Source organism: Amborella trichopoda, chromosome 9 (assembly GCF_054954075.1).
Source record: "Amborella trichopoda isolate Santa Cruz 75 chromosome 9, AtrichopodaSantaCruz75HAP2 v2.0, whole genome shotgun sequence".
Lineage (NCBI taxonomy): Eukaryota > Viridiplantae > Streptophyta > Magnoliopsida > Amborellales > Amborellaceae > Amborella > Amborella trichopoda.
This window is the reverse complement of record NC_142344.1, coordinates 49,861,590-49,885,505: the sequence shown is the minus strand read 5'-3', so window position 1 is coordinate 49,885,505 and position 23,916 is coordinate 49,861,590. Positions and strand designations below refer to the sequence as shown.

Below are 23,916 nucleotides of genomic sequence, written 5' to 3'. Positions count from 1 at the left end.
TTGGAGATGTCACCAAACAGCGACATGCAGACGAAATACTAGGGTAAGAACTTTTCTTCATGGAGTATACTTCATGGAAAGCTTAGTTTGCGCAATTTCAGTTACATTGGACATAAATGAGTAAAAATTTTGCCATGGAAAACTTAATTTCGTTAGCTGGTTCATGAACCCAATTTGGTGGAGATATCGTCCAAGACATGCAGAAAAAACACCGGTAGAAATTTTGAGAATAACGTTTTTCTTCATCGGAATGTTATCCATGCTTCCATCAGGATTTCGAAAAGCTTTTGAGCACCTCCCTACACATCAGAGGTCAACAATTGTGGTTGGCGGTCTTCAAAAAACTCAAAAGCCCTCACCATTCTTGTTTGACGAGAAACAGTGAGGTGCTAGCGAATGTCTGAATCCAAATGTTAGCAAACCGTTCTTTATATTACAGTGCCTTAAAAACGAACCAGTGCGTTAAATCACTCACCCACCAGTTCTGAGCCGGTTCAGAATCACCAGGGTCATTTTTCAAGGTTTTTTTATACAAACTTCAAAGAGAATAAAAACACTTGCCAAAAACTATGGGAACCCAGGCAAAATGGGGGGGTCTTGAACCCTAACCGGTTCTGAGCTAACTTGGCTGGTTAAGCAATTTGATGGTTGGGTTTTTTCTTGGGTAGGTCATGATGGATAAGTTTAAGAATAACATATTAAACCTCTATTAAAGTCTTTGCTGCCAGGGGCAGAAAATAATTGCTCAACCACCTTCCAATGACGATGACCAAAACATGTCCATATTTATGTGAATTACGGTTTAAGAATAACATATTAAACCTGGTTTGTCCACAAACAGTCATCGATGTCCTGGGATGTGGCCATGGGCGGAAAAATAATCACTCAACCACCTTCCAATGACAATGACCAAAACATGTCCATATTTATGTGAATTACAGTTTGAGAATAACATATTAAACCTGGTTTGTCCACAAACATTCATCGATGTCCTAGGAAAGTCTTTGTTGTTGCCATTGGCAGAAAAATAATCACTCAACCACCTTCCAATGACAATGACCAAAACATGTCCATATTTATGTGAATTACGGTTTGAGAATAACATATTAAACCTGGTTTGTCCACAAACATTCATCGATGTCCTAGGAAAGTCTTTGTTGTTGCCATTGGCAGAAAAATAATCACTCAACCACCTTCCAATGACAATGACCAAAACAAGTCCATATTTATGTGAATTACGGTTTGAGAATAACATATTAAACCTGGTTTGTCCACAAACATTCATCGATGTCCTAGGAAAGTCTTTGTTGTTGCCACGGGCGAAAAAATAATCACTCAACCACCTTCCAATGACGATGACCGAAACATGTCCATATTTATGTGAATTACGGTTTGAGAATAACATATTCAACCTGGTTTGTCCACAAACATTCATTGATGTCCTAGAAAAGTCTTTGTTGTTGCCATGGGCAGAAAAATAATCACTCAACCACCTTCCAATGACAATGACCAAAACATGTGCGTATTTATGTGAATATACTTAGAAAAAAAAAAGGTTAGCTTTTAAATTGCCTTCTTTCTTATCGGGTAAGTTGACTGACATTGTGCTGCAACTATCAGCAAACTAATCATCAATCGAGGTGCCCGTTTACCTGCACAGTTAACAGCATTAACTGCATAAATCATAATCAGATTAAAGGAATTTGAGTCTCATCTCGTTCTTCAGCAGGCTTACAGCAAATGACATGTATAAACTGGGAAAAGCCAAAGATGCAAAATATGCCCTCTCATTGTTTTGTGGCTAGTAAATGCCAATCTATTGGCTTTCTGGTCTTTCCAACCACTCAATCTGAATAAATAGCATTAATCCTCTTTTTTCTGATTTAAGTACTACCATTTGTCTATGCCACATAAAATTGACAGCCTTTTTCCATTTTTATTCCGTCCTTTTTTTGGAAGAAATTAGAGGAACCAAACCTGGATACAATCTGGAAAGAATATCAAACACAAAAGGAAAGTAGAAAAAAGCTTTTATGATAATAGAATAATAAAAAAAAGCAGCTTCTTTGTAGTTTAGCATCTTGTTTTGACCCAACAGAAATATCATGGTCATCAAGGTCATGAACACATATATAGGCTCCAGCAGGAGCACACTGTACACTTATTGCCTTGGGCAAAATACCAACTTGGCAAAATTTTGGGATCCAAATTAGATTCACCATATTACATTTTAAAAAATAGAAAAAAGGGACTGAGTTGGTAACACGTTAAATAGGACAATCTTCGTTCAATCTTAGGACATTCTTTTTTCAGACATATATAGAATACATATTTTCCTTTTTCTCCTTTTTGAAGTTGGTTGTGAAGACTTAATACAGCACCGGTCAGGAGGGGTAACATGGTTCCAACGAAGGCTCTAAAAGGTCAAGTGGAAGGCCCAAAAAGATATAGATAGAAATAATAAGACGAGATATGGTGACTTATGGTCTGACTGAGGGTGTGGCTCTTAATAGAGAAGAATGGCAGAACAAGATTAGTGTAGTAGAGCCCAAATAGTTGGGATAAAGCTCAGATGATTATGATGATGATGATGATGAAGTTGGTTGGAAGGTTGAGGAGATTACATCCCCAAAACTCGGGGTCTAACAATACTCCTAAATAGGCTCTTTTTACCCAAGAGAGAATATCCCCATGTAAGAATATAATATTTTGACCAAAGTCATTATATCACTAGGTGCTCTTCACTTTGTTTACACCCACACCAAGATATTCTATCAAAGGACACGGCACTTAGGGATACAAATAACTCCTTTTTCTTCGCTTTTTTGTGATGCCATGCTTGGGATTCAAAATAAAAACTGAAGGATAGAGAAGCTCCTTTCTCTCCCCCTTTTTTGTGATGCCATGCTTGGGATTCACAATAAAAACTGAAGGATTGAGACTCTCGGTGCCACTAGAATAGGGCAATCCCAATCTGCTTATATTATCAAAGATAAAAGGGTGGGGGAACAAAAAGATAAAGAAGAAGTCGGTGAAGAATAACTTACAAGTTCTGTTCACCGACCACCCTTCCAGCCCATGGGGAAGATGAAACACAACAGAAAGGACAAGGCCCCGACTATGTCACTACCAGAGATGGTGCACATTTCACAAACGAAAGAACATTAGTGCTGTGAAAGAATGCTCTCGCTACAGTATTTCTTAAAGTTTGCACTCTCTTCCACCATGAACTCGCTGCAGAATATTCCATACAAAATTAATCAGCAAATAGTGAAACAGCATTGAAGGGTTTAGAATCTGCAATAAAAGATCATGTAGGCATACACAATTTTCAGATAAAGGCCAGCAATGTTCAAAACACAAACTTATAAATCATTAGACACATCATAGTCACTAAGTATGAAAATCTGACATGCAAGCTTCAACATTTAACATCAATTCGTGATGGTGTGCATTCAACTGAAATTGTAGATCAATTCGTGGTGGTGCGCCTTCAACTGAAATTGCAGATTCACATGATGTGGGGTGTGCATATGCCCATGGCCATAGGTAGCCCTTATGCACGATTTAAGGCCCACCTTGCATGTCTCAGAACATTTTGATATTTGCGTCACTTTGGTTTTAACAACCATACATACATGTGCATTTCTATGTATGTGTTTGTACAAAAGCATCTATGTTCGTCATGTGTCGACACACATACATGATATTTGTTTGTTAGAAGTATACAAATCAATGACAATTTTCAGTGAGAAATTGTATGTGCTTATGTATTTCAAAATCACGGAATGATGAATGTGAGGCAGCATGTGAATTGGCTTCACATTGGTATATGTATATGCCTACATGTGCATAGCTTGGATACTCGAAACTCTTTCTGTTTTTTTTATGATCGGTAAGTGAAGATCCAATGAAAAGAATTAAGTGAGAGGCCAAATCCCAGTTTCAGAATTACATGTTAACACCAAATTGTATACAAAAAATGAGAGAGAAGAAACCCTGAACAGAAAGGTCAGCTGAAATGAGATTAAAAATTCATATAAAATAAAGGCTTCTAATTTCAACGCAAATTAAAAAAAAAAAAATGTACATACAATATCCGTTCAACCATTTGTGATGCATCCCATCTTGGGCTCCAGGGACAATCAGAAATAGGAGGGGACTTAATTGGTATACCCATGGAATCAAAATGCTGTAAAATCATGTAAAATAAATTGAATGAGTATTATGAACATATGATCTTAAAATGTTAAATATCAATGATCCAAACAACTATGAAACTTTCAATATTATTAGAGATCAGTATTCAACAATGATCCAAACAACTATGCAACTCTCCATCTGTTCAGTCACGGAAGACATGATCTAGTGACGTCGCTGAGTATGCCTTGAAAACTAAATTCCTCTTCAAATAAACAGGATAGGTTAACACTCTAGAGAGAGAAAAAACAAACATGGATAAGCTAGAGGGTCCTAGAGAAATAAAAGCCAAAAAATAAACAATAAAGTTGGTTATGAGCTCTGAAATTGAACTAACACATCTAAATTAACAAATTCGTTATAATTATGAAAGCTGTAGATGCTTCTAGAATTGAAAAAAATGAATTTTTTATCCTTTTTTTTTGGAAATTGTTAACGGTTGTATTAATAACAAGGGAAATTACATCGTTTTTATCAGAGGATCCTAGAGAAATAAAAGCCAAAAAATAAACAATAAAGTTGGTTATGAGCTCTGAAATTGAATTAACATATCTAAATTAAGAAATTCATTATAATTATGAAAGCTGCAGATGCTTCTAGAATTAAAAAAAATGAACTTTTTATCCTTTTTCTTTTTGAAATTGTTAAAGGTTGTATTAATAACAAGGGAAATTACATCGTTTTTATCATTTTTAAGTAATAACAATGAACTGGACTTCCATAATTTCCTTGCATTTAACAGTAAATTCATATTTTTCAAGGGCCAAATCAGCTGCATTGATTGCTGTGACTAGTTATCAGCAAGCACTAGAATTCCGAGATACAAACGCAAGTAGTTGGAAGTTCTTGAAAATCCGTGAATGTGAAACTCTCAAAGGACCTTGAAACTGAGCCATCCCGAGGGGGTCGAATATGGGTTGGATGGGTTAAGAGGGGAGTGTTCCTGAAATGAAGGGGAGGGGGGCTGGGGAGGGACGGGAGAAAGACTCATTGGTTTGGCTAGGAGATGATGAGGGGATTGCAGCTAAAGGAGAGGGGTGACAGAAATCAGGGTTAAGAAAGGGGGAAGAGGGGGCATTGTGCATACGAGCAGGGGGGCCGGGAGAATTCCAAGGGGGGGGGTGAGGGTCTGGGACTCTAGGGAGAGGGAAAGGTGCATGTCCCGCAAGAAAGGGGGAACTGGGGTTGCAGAAAAAGTAAGGGGAGAGCGATAATGGACCCTGAATGGCAAAGGGACCTTGGAAGCTAAAGCAGTTGAGAGGTATAGGGAAGGGGGAGAGTGGGTGACAAAAGCTGCTATCCAGGGGGTCGAGATAGAAAACGGAAAAGGGAAGAGGTATGGAGAGGGAGGGAGCTTGCAAAAGGGGCAGGGAAGGCAGTAAGCGGGGATTTGGGCGAGAAGTGAGGGGAGGGTTAGGCCTCTGAATGGAGAAGGGAGGTTCCTCGTCAGGGGCATCAAGGAGAAGGAGAAGATAAGACGGGGTGGGGGCAAAGGATGGTGGTGCAGCAGGTTCCATCAGCTGAAGGGAGGGAAGTGTGGGGGCTAGAAATATGAAGGGCGAAAGAGGGAGAGGATCGACTCGGCGAGGGAAAGGGTGGGGAGATGTGGGTTGTGACAAGGGGGGAGAACGATTGCGATGAGGGTAATTCAAAGGGATTTGGGGGGGGAACAGGATAGGAGCCGGGACCGTCGGAAGGAGAAGGGCTAGGTACGGCGGGTGTGGGGACATGAGTGGTTGAAGGATGCCAGAAGGAGGTGGGTTGGGGAGGAGGCACCATGGCAAGGATGGAGAAGGTCGGAGATGAGCGGGCGGCCACTCGGGGGGAGAACAGTCGGACTGGGATGGCTGATCGAGAGGGGGAGTATAATTGTCGCCAAGAGGCAATGGCGGCAAAGGTGGCTAAGGCACGCATATGGGTGGCTCATTGGAGGAAAAGCACGGGATCACTGATGAGTGGGGACGGAAGGAAAGCAGGGGATAGGCAGTGAAGAATGGGGATGCCTCTTCGAGATAAGTGGGGTGGCAGTCTAGTTCTCATTGAGAGGGGAGGGGTAGGCCGCCTATCAGTTGCAGGCGGATTTAAAATGGGAGAAGTGGCAAGGATCACGTGCTGGAGAGAGGTGGACGGTGCCATGCGGTGGGGGAAGCCGGGTGGAGCCTCGGATGGTGGCACGTGGTGGGAGGGAATCAGGTGGAACCTTGAGATGGGTTGGGCTGGAAGGAGCCCCGTGATGAGAAATACTGGTTACAAACACATGGTGCACGGATGTGTAGTCCATCAAGTGGAGCTCCTCGGGGAGAGGGGAGAATGAGAGGGGGCTAGGTAAGAGGAAGGGGTGGGAAAGTCAGGGGTTGGGCTGATGTCAGCCCTAAGGGAAGGTGGGAGGAAGAGAGGAAGGCGAAGGAGGGAGGGGCAGGGAGGTTGTGGAGCAATCCGTGCCGTAGATGGGGGGGCAAGATCGGACCTTCTTTGGCCCTTCAACGGCAATGGTACTTCCTAGGGCGCTGGTTGCGAGTAACCGTAGCCCATCCGTAAGACATGAAGGAATGACAAGAGTGCTCCCGAGACTGAGTATTCAAGAGGGTGGGGCCATAGTCCTGGACATGACAGTGGGATGGAGGTGAGACCATGACCCTAAACCCTAAGGACACAACAATACAAAAAAAAAGCCAACCACTTCTACCCAAAGAGGCGGAATGAGGAAGGGATTGGGTGTCTCAATCAGTAGCTGAATGGTGCCCATGGGGAGGAACTCTGGAGAATTCCAATGCACCGAGACAAATGCGCCACAAGCCTCTCCGATGCGTTTTAAGGTATTGACATGCCAAGCATGGAGTGGAATGTGAGAAGCTCTGAGCCAGATCTTTTGGGATAGAGTTGCCCCCATATCCTTGCTCCAATGGGTAAGAGATAGGGTGGAGTCTTTGAACTGTGGTTTTCTTCCACTTCATCGCTCTAAGAGCACTAACCTCGGATGGGGAGGAGAAGAGGATGTCGCCACTAGAGATTTTCCAGAAGGTGACATCTGGTTCGACCCAGAGTTCCTTATCCCATTTTTCTATGCCTCTGAGGTCGCCTCTGTGTGGGTAAAAATGTCCAACCAGGGATTGCTTCATGGATTGCTCAAGAAGGGCAGTTTATTGGCCTCCCACAGAAATGGAGTTTGGAGAGAGCAAGGAGGGATAAGTATTGCGGGGGGGAAGGATGGGGAGGAGGGGATTGGGGGAAGGTAACCTATTTCAGCTTGGAGGGTTGGAATAGGTGTGTGTGATTCTCGTAGAGGGGAGGGAGGGAAGGTTGGGGATGGCCATCGGACGAAACCTAACTGGAGAATTTCAAGCCCGAAAAATGAAGCAAATTCGTCGTATCCGTGAAGAGTTGAAATGAACAGTCCAGGAAATGTGCCGCTCAATTCTATGTTTCTTCTATGCAACCAGTTTCAATGGTGCAAGGTAAAGATACAAATCAAGGTTCAAACTTTGAAGCAATTAAGATAATCACAGATAAGGGCCCGGTTTCTATGCGGCCAAGCCCATATATGTAGAAGTGCGGGCCTCTTAATAAATCTATTTTTGAGATGGATTTTAAGACTTAACTTTTTCTGGACATGTAATCTCTAACATGGAGATCATGAATATGAAAAAATAAATAAATTTTAAAAACTAGAAATAATAATTCTAATAAGAAAACATTTGGACCATTAGTTTCCATTGTTTTCAGATGGAACACTTACTTGCATCCATCTTTAAGATGGATGCTTTACACTTTCTGGACTGCATATGTAGAAATGCGGTCCAAAACAATTTTCCCACAGATAAAATCCTAACAAAATTGCTTTTGTTTCTAGAGACAGTGTCTTTATTGTTTTTGATATTTCTGTTTCTACAAACAATTTTATGTTTACATTGTCCATGCAATCAAAGTTGGCAAAAGCTCTTAGAGCTCCAGCAATTATTTTGTAGCCCTAAACTTAGACTAATTCACATAAGAACTACATGTACAAACATCACATCAACTTCAAAAAGTAATACATGAAACAAGAACAAAAATGTGATCATTACCTGAGAACTTTGCAATATCAACACTGGTTGTTGCTTAGGGAATTGGGTCGAAAGGTAAAAGTGTACCTACAATCACCAATTTAGAAGGAGATGAATCATATCATATGTTAACAACAACGAAACAAAAATATCAATATACTCTGCAGAAGAAAGATAAAATTAAAGAAACTACTTTAGCAACAACACAATAGATATGTTGGTAGACTTTGCACAAAAGAAATAAAAGGGAAAAAACTCATTTTAACAACACGAACACATCTTAGAAAATTTTTGCAAAACTGTTCACCAAAAATTATCATCTAAAGCATCAATCTAGCAAAAGAATGTACGATTACAAGGATCAAAAAATACTGCAACAAATTCCCCATCCCATGTTCACCAACTATTGCATATAAAATGCAGAACAGTGAGTTAATAATGAGGTACATATGCTATATAAAACAAAAAAGAAAGAGATCTCATGAAAGTATATGAACTTTTCTCGTACCAGAAATGTAAATACCCCAGATGAGGCAAGCATGGTCACTCTCCTGCAAAATATCTGACCAGAGAAGCACTCAGAAAAACCAGACAAATCACATAAACAGGAAATAAGTACAGAGTGCCACAAGAGCATACTGGATCAGCTTCCAATGGCCTGCCAAATAGAGGAGCTAAAGCTTCAATAAAGCGTCTTCTTGCATTAAGTGATGCAACAGCCTCCATTATCTGAAATCCAATAATGTTAAAATCAAACAAACTTGCATTAAAGGAGTAAGGGAGGCCATGAGCATTTTAATCCTGATGGTTTAGCAATCATGCGCCAGAGAGAATACTCAACAAGCAATTCATCTATGATGAAAAACAGACACTTGTCAGAAGTTTGTAAAATTAATCACAGGGACATAATTCACTTAAATGCTAGTGAATGAATTTCCAACCGATGGACCCAGAAAAAGAGCTGCACCTTGTGCCAACCAGGGAATTGAGTGCACCAAGTAAATTCATTCACATTAATGTGTTGTTTAGACACTAAGTTTTGTGATTCATAGGCGAGATAAGCACTTGATGTTACAGTAGAGTATACTACCAAAGGGGTTAAAATGAGAACATTTTAACGAGCATATCTATGGCTAATTTATTGATTTAATCTCTCACACCCTTGTTGGATCCAAGTCAATATTTTGAAATTCGCCATGCAGAGTATGGGTCTTTGTATGGAAAGGTTATAATATGCAGGTGGAAGATGTTCCTTTATTCTTCAATTATCATGTTTACCACAAGATCAAAAGATTAGATCCTCTTCAGAAAGGCTTTCTATTTAGGGAGAGCTTGTTGAGGCAAGGCGAATTTTAGAGGGCTATTAGAGATGAAAGCACAACTGCTTTTGATTATCACATGGTATTCAAGCAATTTGATCACTATAGTTTTGTACAGTGATGGGTCGTAGCGGTAACTATTAGTCATTGGGTGCATAAATATGTCTCTGGTCTAGTTACTCACTTTCATATCCAAGGTGCAGATAGGAAAGTTGCAACTTGCAAAGTATCAAGAAAATGTACAGCCAATGATTATTGAAAATTGAAGATTCGTGTTACCTATAAATCCAATCATTCTCTGACAAATTCTTTAGCAAGCAACTTAGCATCTCTAATGTGGATATTCAGATATAAGTAAGATTTGTATTCTGGATTCCCTAAAGGACAGTAAATTTTGACTGTATCCTGCTTTGGAGCCAATATCCTTATGGGAAATACTGCAACAAATTTTTGGTTCCTAAAATTCACATTACATATAGGAGATGCGAACTACCACAAGGGCCATAACCCGGTGCTGGTCCCGCCTAAGCAGGGTCCTGGGAGGGGTGGGCTGGAAACGGTCCTAACCTTTGGCTTATGCACAAAGTGGCCACTCTCAGGACTCAAACCAGCGCTCTTTCGCTGGCTACCCAAGCCTTTTACCGTCACACCAAGTGACAGCCCCTGCGAACCTATCACAGGTCTGAGCAAGTATTACAGCCCTAGGATTGCAGCCTTCTCTGTGTTTACGGAGACCACAAGAGTTTTCCTACCATCGTGATGGAGTTCATTTATGCTGGTTCTATCTTTTGCTCAATGGAAGAGGGGCAGTCTCTGGAATATTTTCCATCCGTTCTATTATATGGGATTAGAAGGAAAAGAATAGTAGAAGTTTTCGAGGGCAGTCATCTAACCAGAGATTTTGTGCATGACCAATTGATGGTTATATCAGTAGCTCCTCTGAAAGTTGAAAAGGTGGCATTCTATGATCCAAAGGATGGTCCTATGGTCTCTTCTTAAGAAATGGTGAGAAGGGATGAAGTTACGGATTGATAAGGTGCCATAGGTGGATATGCTCTTAAAAGTTTCTGAACCATGAATCAATGTATCATGAGAAGAAATCACCAAAGTTGCATTATCAAGCAGCGATAGAACAAATGTGTGCTGGTAGAAATACACAAATAATTTTTTCCAGGATTTATATCCGTTTTCCTAGGTGTTTTTCATGATCTATATAATCACACATTCAAATGTATGTTGTTACTGTTTGTGTGTATGTTAGATCAATCTAATTCACAAACATTCCAAGCCAGCATCCAACCAGTTCATATTTGCCATACTGCCTCGAACAGGACACAAGTTGGCTATGTCCTCCTCAGTAAAAGGGCATAAAACCCAGGGATGGACATCCGGGCTCTCCCTCAGCCAAACAAGCCTCGAAAGGCAGAGACCCAGAGGAGAAATTAAAATATTGGTGGTCCGCCATCCATAGAGCCAGATTACAGAACAAACAGGCAGCAGACGCCCAATATAGATCTGGTTGCGGAAACCATGCAAACCTCTCATAGACACCTCAAGCGATCTCGACATGAGGTAAAATTTGGAGGTAAACAAAACATGCATAAAGGGACCGCTTCACAAAAAATAAAAGGATTTGGACCTTCAAATGCCCCCCGGTCATTGGATCCACAGAAAAAGAAGAAGCCTATCAAAGACTTGGCTAAAGAGTTTGAAACAGTGTAAAATTGGGTGGAAGCTTAATCCAGCGTTCTCCAAACCTGCCCTCCAAGGTTCAAATCATTTGGACACCATCCGACCCCATTCTCAAGATTTTAAGATCAAAGGTCACTGCAATAGCAGAGGGTGCTACTGATACAGACAGTGCCTCAAAAAGGGGTCTAATTAACAAAGCCACCCATAGTGGATGGTCTCAGCTTGAGATGAAGCTTAATGGATTTTAATCCAAGCCTTGAACATCATTTGACCCACTTTTCGAAGAGATGAAGATCAAAGCTATTGCTCCAGCTGACAATGCAATGTACTACTCATACCGACTATAGCTGAACATGGCCTGCACATATACTGCAATGACCTCAAGGCCTTCTTTCTTAAATTTCTCTCAAACCCTGTGATGCTATGAGTTGGAAGTTCAGGGAAAATGGTCCTTTTTGACTAATCTACAACCAATATAAATGTTGAAAGAGTTCATTTTAAGATTGGGGATCGAATCAAAATTTAATATCAAGGATTACAAAGGGGCTGCTGTCGGCAGTAAACTGCATGAACTCCGGGCCCTCTTTCTTCCATTTCTCCCATACCCGAAGCTGTTTTGAGCTGAAATTTGTTGACAATGATCCTCTCTCAGTTACCTACAAGCTCATATAACCATATTTGCTTTAAGATTTGAAAGCGAATGAAGGCCCAAATTGCGATAATGACATATAGATTATGATCAATCCATAACTCCATGAATGAGGAATTTTTTAATGATGTTTAAGCCATGAGATTCCCAACTCAATCCCCACCAATCTATGAAAGAAATCAAGGCGAGACCCAAAGCCATGCTAATTTAGTCAAACAAGAGGCTGAACCGACAATCAAAGTGAAGCCCTAAGTTTCAAGGCATGACTTAAATTTTAGCTCAAAATGTGTATCTAACTTGCCTCAAAAGTTAAAACAAGGCAAGAGTTACACCCCAACGGCTATAAATATCTCATTCCTTTGTCATTTGGAGAAAAAAAGAGAATAGGAGAGGAAGGAGAAAAAGAGTTGCCAAGGATGAGACCAAAGGGGTAGAAAAAGAAAGAGAGATTTAGAGTGCCTAATAGAGACTTAACGAGTTCTATCCTAAGAGGAAGAATGCATGACTCCAAACCTTGGCTATGAGATTCTCAACCTAACGGGAATGAGATCAAGTGATTAAGGAAAATAGAGACTTCTTAAAGAAGATCAAAGGCCTATAAGATCAAGATTCAACTTTAGCTAGATCAAGCCCAATCTTCTCTTCAAGGAATTGTATGAATTGCGAGAGAGTTGTGAGGAAGAAACGCAACCCCCTTCTCTTATATCACAAGGAAAGAAAGCTCATAATCTTGTGGGGTCCTATTTCATGTTTTGTACTTCAATTCCTTTCAATCTTACCTTTGATTCCTGTGCTAGACAGAAAATCGCTCCTTCCTGTGCTAGACAGAAAATCGCTCCTTAGAGGGCTGCTACCACATTGCTTGCGTAGCACAGAATTATGTTCGAATTGTTAAGGGGGCCTTTTTTGCAACCTTCAAATTGTTTAGGGTGCTTTATTTGCTCAAAAAAAGGCTTTCTTATAGTGTCAATGGGTAAATCAATGGGCTGTTTATAAAGAGCCTGGAGCTAGTTCCTCTAACCATATATATATATATCTGTGTGTGTGTGTGTGTGTGTGTGGAATATACCACAAAACGCCTATAGATGTAAATAAACAGTGATTTCACCTACCCTCATCACCATCCAAACTTCATCGCACGGTCATAGTTGTCCGGTAGTGTTTCATTTTTCATTTCTGTTTTACTCATTGGAATAATGTGAAATTTGGAGCGTGTGTACATCTTAGTGAAACGCACCTAATAAAAATATGAAAAAAATAATTTTCAAAATATAAATTAACCAAAATACCAGCGTGAAATTTCGGGAGTATTTTGGTCAATTTATATTTTGCGAATTATTTTTTTCATATTTTTATTAGCTGCGCCTCAATAAGATGTACACACGCTCTAAATTTCAAGTCATTTGAATTTTAGAAAAAAAATGAAAATTGAAACACTACTGGACAGTTGTGACCATGCGATGAAGTTTGAATGGTGATGAAGGTAGGCGAAATCACTGTTCATTTTCGCCTATCGGCGTTGGGAAGAGTTTTCCATATATATATATATATATATATACATATATATACACACACGTATGTATATATATACATGTATGTATATATACGTATATATAAATACGTATATATACGTATATACATATATATACGTATATATATACATATTTATATTTATATATATATATATATATTGAAATTCATATTCTTTGAGAATTGTGCAATGATTTTGTGGGCGTTTTCTCTTGTTTACCCTATTTGGGATCCCATAATCTAGTTATCAAAAAAATCTACTACCACTTTCACACGTACAGTTACTTCTCATGCCAAACCTGGAAAGAAAGCAAGCTATTCTGCAAATTTGCAGAAAATACTCAACATTCTCATAGCATCAAAGTATTTAATCAATGTATCCAAACAAATTTACTTGCATATGCATGGTGTAATACATCCCAACTCAATATGCAATAGGAAACAAGCAGGAATGTGGAAGTTCCTCAGAAAATCGGATGGGAAGCAGGAATAGAGAACAGTTTCAAACCTGCAATTTGAGATTTTCTTCCAGCATAGGGAGGTATTCAGCCATGCACCTAAAGAGACAACAGGAAAAGAGATGCACACAGAACAATGATAAGTAGCCTACTGTAGCCAATTTAAAAAAGCATCGATTGTGCAGCATTTGATAGAGAGTGAATTCATGCAAAAAATCTGACTCCAGAAACTCCTTAATTAGTATTACCAAATCAACTTACATTCCATCTAGCCAGACAGGAAGCTTGATATCCTCAATGGAGAATAATGACTTCAGTTCTGAAGAAGCGACTAGTTTGATATGAGGAGCAGACGGAACAGAAGAATATTTTTTGCTAACTAGAAATACAACCTGCATGCCTCAACCATCAAGAACATAAAACAAGCGCAAGGAAAATATAGTATTAGGTAGCTATGTATTAACATTTAACCATCACTTTGAAAAGTTGAAGCCACATACAGGAACGATAATCTTTTATCATTAACTAAACTCTCTAATATAGATGTGAACCTCAATGGCTCAAACAGATCCCAATCTCCAACATAAAACTCCAATTGTTGCTATCATTTTCAAAAGCCAATGAGCGAGTAACATAAATACTAAGTAGACTGAACCTAATAATAAAAGAGTACATTCCAGATTTTTGAACACAGGCAACGTAGTCAAGGGCATTGAGCTCACATCTTAAGTTATTAACCTCTAGGTCCAGGGTTCAAATATAGCATTTATCTAAGGAAACCAAAGACTCTGCTTAGCCAGTTCACAAGTAAGGCTCAAAATGCTCTATGTGCATGTGTGTGTACCTGAGTGTTGGGCAGAGAAACCAAAACAACAATAAATTAACCACACATCAGGCGATTGTGTAAGAAAGCTATTACGAAGTGCTATGCAAGTTATGAAGTGCTATGCAAAAAGCTTCAGGAGGAATAGCTTCACAGAAAACAAAAACAGCAAGTTATGACCTAACTGCAGTTATCTTACAAAAATTGCAAAAAGCTTCAGGAGGAATAGCTTCACAGAAAACAAAAACAAGATTCGACAAAAAATGGTACAGCAATAAAAGAAATAAAACACATTTTCAAGCTGACTCAGTTCCCGAAGTAAACTGAAAAAAAAATGAAAGGAAACCAGGACATGAAAGGTTAAATTAGTCCTTATGTCGGAAATCATTGAATTGTTACTGGAAACACTAACTTGATACACAATTTACTATGAATTCATGTGATATTTGCAGAATCCCACAAGTTAAAAAGATATACACCATGTTTCAAAGGGAATACATAATGATTGGATGTGTTTGACTGGATTGACCAATTCATTGTTCAATATAATACATGGGAAGGAAGGAAATAGGCAATCCTTGAGACAACATTTCTACCAAGTGAATTCCATGATATATTCATTTCTATCTGAAACCCCAATCTACAGAACAAGTATGCATGAAAAGATCAAAGTGTGACATACTGTGCATAACACTCATGAAGACTGACAACACTTATAAAAAAAAAATTTTAAATGCCAAATATCACCTGTACGTAAATCTTTTGTTGGTGTTTCCAAGTGCACCCGTGCACCAGTTTATTCAAGTCCATGTCCAATAAAGGGACAGCAAACTTCACCTCTTCAGGCTACATTAGAATGTAAAGATGGGTCATATATATATGCAGATAAAAAAAAGGAACTGCATAAAAAAATTATTTCCAAAACAAATATAGCATATAAATAGTCCACAACCTGTGTAATGTATAAGCACAATTGCACAAGTGCAACCAATCAACTTACACATTACCTTTTTCAAATATCTTATTTTAAATTGGCACAAATTATTTTTACAATAATTACATTCAAAAAAGCCATCTCTTATGAACCCTGGAAACAGTAAACTATGGGAATTCATTTAATTTGAGAATTTATCTTCACAAAGCTTCACCCAAGATTGCAAATAAAGCATATTTCTTTGGACTCTATCCAAATGCAAAGAAAGCATATTTGTTGGGATTAAATTAATTCAAGACCATTTATTTTATATTTTGCAAAAAGAAAAACGTAATGAAAATTCCTAATTAAAAAATGATTTTTTAATAAAACATACTTAAATTATCTTTTAAGAAAGTGGTTTCTTCCACCAAGCCAAGAAAGTGTACGTCTTAGAAATAAATAAAAAAAAAGGCAGACAAACAATAAAAGTTTATCTTAATCTCAAATAGGAGAGAGAAAGATATGTAAGAAACCTTATGTATTAGAATTTTAGTTTGTGGAATTCTAATTTGTAGGGAGGTTTCCCACTTCATAAAAGAGGTTTCTTTTTCTTTCTTTTTTTTTCTTTTCTTTTTTTTGTTGTGGGGGGGGGGGGCTGCTGGTTAAGAGTATGCTGATGACGGACAAATGGATATCTCAAGAAATTTAGACAGGTAGGATATAGATGTATGAAAGTAGATTTACCTTATCAGATTCTGAAATTAGACACACTTCAATACCCTGTAACAGGAAAGAGGAGCTAAATAAAGGAATCAGCATTTAAAAACCAACCCAAGGAAAAGAATAGTTATGCATAAGAGCAGCTTAATCATTTCAAGAATTGATGTGATATTTGCTTGTCGATTGCCTAAGATTATATTATTAACGTAAACTAAGACCAGCCACCACATCGCTCCATGCACCAAAACAAAAGTAATTGTGACAATTTTAAGCAAAAGTCCATGCTGTCTACTGTAAAATTATCAGCAATGATTTTAACTACTCTAGGAAACGACATAACTAGTCATCTGGAGAAATACTCATAAAATAATTAATACACAAACAAGCTCGAGGAGGAGCCAAAAGGTTAAGGATTACAATCAGTTTGCCAATATCCAAATTTTGATTTTAAAATCATTGGCATGTGCTCTCACAAATTACAAAAATGATTTAACTAGTCCAGGAAAAGTTGCAACAACATAATGAGCCATGGGAAAACAGATAATACACAAACAAGCTGGAGGTGCAGCTAAAAGGTCAAGAATTTACAATCTGTTACACCAATATCCAAATCTCCGGGCCAATTGTAGCCAGGCAAGGCACTAATGTGTAGTTTTCAAAACAAATATTTCAATAAAAAAAAAAATTTAAAAAAAAATTTTAAAAAAAAATTTAAAAAAAAAAAAAAAAAAGTGGAAACTTATCATGTAAGGCAAAAAACTAGGATCATCTGTAATTCACAACTTAGTATACCCAGCTAAATTTGTTACGGGTGAAAATGAATATTTCGTTACATTTTCAAAACAGAGTATTGTATTGCATTTTCTTCATAGCATTTTTAAGTTTCAAATAATTATTTAAGGTTGAGCATCTCTAGCCGGAGTTACAAAAGAAGCATGAATTAAAGAAAATGAATGCAAGAGGTCAACCCATGAAGCACCAGTCCACATGCTTTAACATAATGGCAATTATAAATTAAACATGACAAGAGCTGAGCAAGTCTCAACTAGTTGTTATTCATCACTTGACCATGGAAGCACATCTTTTTTTCTTTTTTTGAATGTTAACTTGAGAGCTGCTGAGTATGGAACACTAGACATCAGTTTGTGGCACCCGCCACCCTGAACACCTCTGGCTGAAGCCCATTCTCATGGAAGCACATCTTGTTCACATAGGGTAAATACAATCATCAAGCTAGCAAACTTGAGAGTAAAATTTCCCTAAAACTTAAAATTCAAATAAAAACTTATGAACATAAGTTTTATAATTCCAGTTAAATTCAGGATAGTTTCGGAAGGACTACAGTACCTCCCTGGAAATAAGGGTACTGAGTTCAAACTTCAATCTTGCATCATCGATTTCTCCAACACGCTTCCTTTGATAAGCCACATACAAATCCCTAGCCATGATTCCACAGTAAAAATTTACTTATTCTTGCAATTAAAAAAAGACACTTAGCCATAAAATTTCAAAACAAAGGCATTCATAAATACAAAAACTATAATAGGTCATGCATGTGTTGCATGCAATGATGCCATAAAACAAATTAATGACCACTTATATTGACTTCAATCCAAGTTTTCAGGTCTAACCTGAGTCCATGAACAAGTGATAACAACCTCGAAGGATCTTTGATATTCCAATCCAACAAACTACTTATGGTTGTATTGTTATCACTTTGTCCTTCTGTGACATATGAAAGGGGGTGAAAGTTTTCATCTTCTGGTGCAAAAATGACATCCGGAGGAGCCAAAGGGTATACCGCATTGTATATAATATCCCCTTAAAAAGTCAAACATCTACTATCATTAGAATAGAATTTTGTGATAATATACTTCTGCAATCAAAGAAGCAGACAAAAAGTCAAAAATATACAAATCAGGAAGACTACTCACATCTTGTGTAATCTAGGCAGTATGGTACAAGTAAAGTAAATCGGTCTGAGAAAATAGGCTGTTTGCAGCCAGACCATACCTGATCAACCTGTGCAGTTCCAATTGTCAGTGAACTACACTGTGTTTTACAAGTTTACAGCAAAAGAGAGATATTCGACAAGCAAGGACCAAGTGAATCATTCTTTGCCTCTATCATTCCTAAATTCCTGAATAAATGAAAAATAGAATGCATTTTAATCTAACTCTATCAAATGCTAAGCTCAAACCACTGATACTCAAGAACATGCAAACTGAAACTCCAATATAAATCTCGAAATGAACAGGATCAAAGGGACATCCATAAGAGATCACATACACAAAACAATTTGCATAACTTCGGCCGCATTTGCCATGTAAATTTGAAATAGGCCCCATACAAAGCTACAGACCAAAGCCATGGCAAAATCACAATCCTTCTGCATTATTAGAATTTTGACAACTGGTTTCCCGCAAAATATGAATTGAATCCACAAATTTAATAAGAAACAACAAATATAGTTCGATATGACAAAAAAATTCGTTGTTACACGCAAATCACTTCTTTGTTGTCTTTTCTCTTGTTTGATGCCGGTAAAACACAGAGAGAAAGAAGAAACATTTGGCCAGTATCTATCAGAGATATTTCGATGTACCTTTAGAGTGAGAGGAGAGTGAATGAGGAGATAATTAAGCTGCGCAGCAATAAGAGGGGCCAACTGAGGTGGAGCGGTGTTCGAAGCCACTTCCATGGACATGGGCTCTTTACTGGATTTTTTGATATCTGAAAACCTAACCCTTCTTCCCCCTCTGATTCATATAATTTCGTGACAGGAAAGCAAGGATGAGAGAAAAAAGCATAAGAAGAAAACAGGAGCACGAAAAGATGAGAGAAAAATAAACAACGCACGAAAAACCCCGAATGACATTTCTACTGAAGAATGAATATTTATTCCAAAAATATGATGTACAAATGCTTGTCTATTTACACAGAAGCGAACGCGTGCTCACGAGTTGCGACTCTTCGGACTTGGGAAACTATGGCTCCAATATCTGGGAGGTGGACACGTAAATGCATATGGCCCAATCGACCTATTTTCCACGCATACTACTCCCAAAAATTCTTGGACGTAAACCTTTTGTATTTGAGAAAATTACTAAAACCACCTTTGCCACAACATTTTTAACTTCCTCCACTAAAAAAAAATTAAAACACTAAAAAAACGAGCATTGTTTTTTAATTTTTTTTAATACCAAAATATCCCCATTTGACTTATGCTTATAATATATATTTTTTCTTTTTTTTTAGAATGTCACGAAAAATATATCAGACCGGTCCGACACATTGATTTTATAGTGCTGGCCCAGCAGCCATACTGAAAAATGAATTCACTCCCTATTCGATACATTCATTTCATAGTGTTGGACCAGCACTATGGATATGTTGGTAGATGGCAAAGAAGGGTATTTTGGTCATAATTTTATTAATTTTTTTTGACAGGGGAAGTGCAAAAGAAAACGTTGTTGGGGTTTTTTAGTGTTTTAAGATGGTCTTTGAGGGTGATGATGTTAAGAAAGTTGAATTAATGGGGGTTTTAACAATTTTTATCATTTACAAAAACCCCTTAAAGTTAAAAAAAAAAAAAAAAAAAGGGTTTTTGGACCAAAATTCCATCTTTTTAGACCATGTTTTCTACTCTCTTTCTCTTAAGCACAAAAAAATGCACCTGATCGGCTCTATATTTAAATGCGCCTATGTGTATTTGGTTAAAATAAATCACTTTTTACTTGAAGAGTAGTTGATAAGAAAAAATAATGTTACGATTCAGGATGTGGTATCAAAAGCTTCTTCTTCTTTTTTTTTCTTAGTCGGGGATGGTGATCAATGTTTATAATTTTCTCCACACTTAATATACTAACTTGCTGCAGGACTCCAAATCGACTTGAGATTCCCCTAGTATAATCTTTGGGATTGTTTACTACGAGACTATTTTTATTTATTACAAGGAAGTCACAATCACTTATGGGAAAGGTTTATGTACTTCCCCTACATCATAGAAGATCTATGGTTCCCCTACTATCTAGCTGTCCAAAGTATTTTATTTTTAGTTTTTTTTATACAAATTGTATGAATATGAAATTTGGTATATGTCATCTTCTCACTAGGGCGCACCTATAAAAAATATTAAAAAATAAATTTTCAGTAAAATATAATAACCAAATACCCTTAAAACTTTTTAGGGGTATTTTTGGTCATTTTTATTGAAAATATACATTTTTTATATTATCCGCTAGTGCGAGTTTAATAGAGGATTGGACGTACAAAATTTGGTGTCAAAATAGTTCATAGAAAAAATAAAATAGTGTAGAGAAGTGACATTGTGATTGGGGCAATCTTAGGTCTCCATTCAAAATGGACGGCTAGATAAGGGGAAGAATATAAGTTTTATATTGTAGGGGAAGCATGGAAAGCTTACCCATTACTTATAGCCATTAGATGTCAAAGTAGATAGCTTATGTATATTATGAAGTGTGATGAAATTTTAAAACTTTGAATATAGTCAATGACACTCTTATAACCATCAATTTGAATTTTTGTAGACAATAGCGTTTGTGACCTCCTTATACCAAAAGTAAATGGTCTCACTATATACTTTTCCATAATCTTTTGGGAAATTTATAGATATCCCCTAAATACAATGGACTGCCTAACATCTTTAAAATACACTACTAACCTAATACTATGTAATATTACATCTACCTGCCAAGTAAAAGAGCAGTATTTTTAGGACGAAAATACTATATGTGTATTTGAGATAATTTATCTCTCATAAGAGCCTTATCCCAACTATGTGGAGTCGACTTGTAAACAATTAAAATTTTTAGAGAATGAGACTACATCAAATCTCAAACTTGTAAAGAGAGAAATTGTCTTAAAAATTTTAGTCTCAAATTTAAAGTTATAGATTCTAAAGAGAAAAATTATATCAATATTTTATAGAAAGAGAAACTATCTCAAATTTTACGTTTATAGAGAGAGAAACTATCTCATATATGTGGACTTATAGCCTTACTGACGGTATAATTTTGAATCCACAAAAAAGTCATTCTAGTCATTTTCTGTCAAAATAAACTATTTTCTAAATATTGGTTGATGTAACCTTTAATCTACAAAAATATATTTCTAATCATTTTCTATCAAAATAAACCATTTTCACAATATTTTAAAATATTTTCAAGGGATATTAGGATCATATAGAGTTGAATTAAGAATATGAACACTCCATTTGGCTATGCACTGAATCCAAAGCCACTTTCTCAATATATTACCTAATAGACTCATGACTCCCAACAAAATCAAACCAATGGTGCATTTCAGGTGTACCCCCTAGAGGATATACATACACAAGGTGTTGGGATTCCTCTAGTGGCACATGTGTATACCTCTTCTCATTGGATCCTTAGAAGAGTAGGTTTTTCATGCTTTGTGACTGACTATGCACTATAAGAAGGTTCCAATAGTCAGGGATTTAAGCCAGTGCCCTATGTTGGCCCTAACTTTCTCATACAAGACTAATTATTGAGTTTAAATCATCATACATATAAAATCACAGTGCCCTGGCCTAATCATCCAAAAGCCTAATTGAGCCCAATAACAATAACAATAAACTACTTAACTAGAGGCAACCCTGAAACCTCTCGGTGCCTTTGACACACACACACACACACACACTCACACATATATATATAACAATCCTCCTCATGACTATCCTTTAGTTTCCATAACTCTTGATCCGAGTGTGCTGAGATCCTAGAGTCATGTCACTCTTTTCACTCCCACTGTGATCAAAAGTCATAACATGTCAGTGTTAAAATGCTCTGAAAGGCCAATATATATATACATATATATAACAATCCTCCTCATGACTATCCTATGGTTTCCATAACTCTTGATCTTAGAGTGCTGAGATTCATATATATATATATATATATATATATATATATATATAACAATCCTCCTCATGACTGTCCTATGGTTTCCATAACTCTTGATCCTAGTGCATCGAGATCCTAGAGTCATGTCACTCTTTTCATTCCCACTGTGATTAAGAGTTATAACATGCGGGGGTTACAATGCTATGAAAGGCCATAACTCCAACAATAACACGTTGGAAGTGAGTTATCGAGCATTTCATTGCAGGATAGTGCAATTTAGTACAACACAAATTGTCCGTCTCCATGTGACTTGGACTATCCAAGTAAGAGGGAACCCCCCTGACTCCGATAGTGGATGTAAGAGTCTATGGCTTTTAAGTCTTTGCACCTCTGTTTTTTCAGATCTATGCGTGCTCTATGAAAGCAAGTGGGAATCTCCTCTAACCTTAGCCGGTTCGATTATTCTCTCTCCACCCCTAATTCTCTCTCTAGCTGTAATTCTCCTCGCATGTTTTACAATTGTGTGAATTTGTCTTCCTACATTGTATTTTTGTTGTTTTTATTCATGGATAAGAGATTTCTGCTACAATTTTACTTAGTTTATTGGCAAATAGTTTTGGTATCTATGGATTGTGGTATGTATTGCGTTATCCCCATTATTATTTATAGATATTGAATTTCAGTTAGGAGATGAGAGAGAATAAGAGAGGAATTTCAATGTGAACAATACAAATCTGCTTATTTTTGGAGATAGAGAGCATTTTGGGTAAAGAGTCTAATAAGAATAGGCCTGAGGTGCAAATTTATAGTTAGAAGAAGGCAAATGTGGAGCTTCTGGTGAGCGTGGGCGCAATCATGGTTGTCTGCCAGTTCCTCGCAACCTAGGTATAGAGAGGGGTAAGATTCAAAGAGTGAGAATGCGAAATATTGCCCTACTATCGGGCAGCTCTGAAGTAAACTGTTAGCTATTGCGGGACAACGCGGGAGAAAAATCAGTGAACGGCCATGGAAATGCTAGACAAATGTTAAAGAAGAAAAGGAAGAATATTACTATGCAAGAAGTTCCCCAATAACACCAATGCTGGACAGGTGGTGCAATTACAGAAAAACGAGGCTGTTGGGGGGAGTGGGGTGGTCGGTATAATATTCGGGAAATAATACCCTCTTAATGATAAAATGGAAGAAAATGTGTTCATACATATTTTTTCCAAAAAAGAATCTTATCTCTATATAATACTTTTATTTTTGTGTTTTTGTTGCGTTGGGATTCACCTGAGGAGGTATTACTGCAAAAGAAGATGGTGATGGAGGGATGCCCCAAAGACAACACTAGCTTACTTATAGATTGACTCCCTATCGCCATCCAACTCGTTGAGGTGAGTGGATGGTGATAGCCTTAATCTCCACATACTTGATGTGTGGATAATAACAACCTTACCAATAATTACAAAACACCACAAGTGGAATGGCTGGTAATTACAAAACACCAAGTTGAATGGACAAGGAAATCACTTGCACCCCCGACTGTGATCCTAGTTTGAATAAACTTGGTGCCCGCCAAGCCAGGGTGCCCGTGGACAATGATCACCCCACTTGTGACTATTATGGTCTACACACTTGCCCAACTAAGTATATTGATAGTCACTCCCTTGTCATGATCTAAACCCATGTCTCCCTAAGT

At 37.7% G+C, this 23,916-nt stretch overlaps 1 protein-coding gene across 4 annotated transcripts; it reads right to left on the bottom strand.

Annotated features, from left to right (window-relative positions):
* Positions 1 to 1,356: 1,356 nt before the first annotated feature.
* On the bottom strand, positions 1,357 to 19,085 carry LOC18441679 (BRCA1-A complex subunit BRE-like protein). 4 transcript variants are annotated; one of them, XM_088846045.1, is made up of 14 exons: positions 18,956 to 19,085; positions 18,364 to 18,490; positions 17,982 to 18,171; positions 17,698 to 17,788; positions 16,375 to 16,410; positions 15,462 to 15,560; positions 14,153 to 14,283; positions 13,942 to 13,990; positions 8,883 to 8,972; positions 8,752 to 8,805; positions 8,265 to 8,330; positions 4,095 to 4,192; positions 3,048 to 3,234; positions 1,357 to 1,673 (listed from the first exon to the last, which is right to left on the bottom strand). In XM_088846045.1, the coding sequence occupies exons 6-13, from the start codon at positions 15,522 to 15,524 to the stop codon at positions 3,165 to 3,167; spliced, it is 621 nt and encodes a 206-aa protein (XP_088702171.1). In that variant the 5' UTR covers positions 15,525 to 15,560; positions 16,375 to 16,410; positions 17,698 to 17,788; positions 17,982 to 18,171; positions 18,364 to 18,490; positions 18,956 to 19,085; the 3' UTR covers positions 1,357 to 1,673; positions 3,048 to 3,164. The 4 variants fall into 4 exon arrangements, with proteins under 4 accessions (XP_088702171.1, XP_088702170.1, XP_011626093.2 ...); XM_088846044.1 differs by having other exon boundaries at positions 1,357 to 1,652; XM_011627791.3 differs by having other exon boundaries at positions 18,285 to 18,372.
* Positions 19,086 to 23,916: the final 4,831 nt, after the last annotated feature.

Bases quoted from the DNA above. Each gene is read 5' to 3' on its own strand.
- LOC18441679 (XM_011627791.3), bottom strand. From the start codon at position 19,057: ATGTCCATGGAAGTGGCTTCGAACACCGCTCCACCTCAGTTGGCCCCT. The intron at 18,373-18,955 runs GTACATCGAAAT...GGAACTGCACAG, and splicing joins ACTCTCCTCTCACTCTAAAG to GTTGATCAGGTATGGTCTGG. The intron at 8,973-13,941 runs GTTTGAAACTGT...ATTGGATTTCAG, and splicing joins AAGAAAATCTCAAATTGCAG to ATAATGGAGGCTGTTGCATC.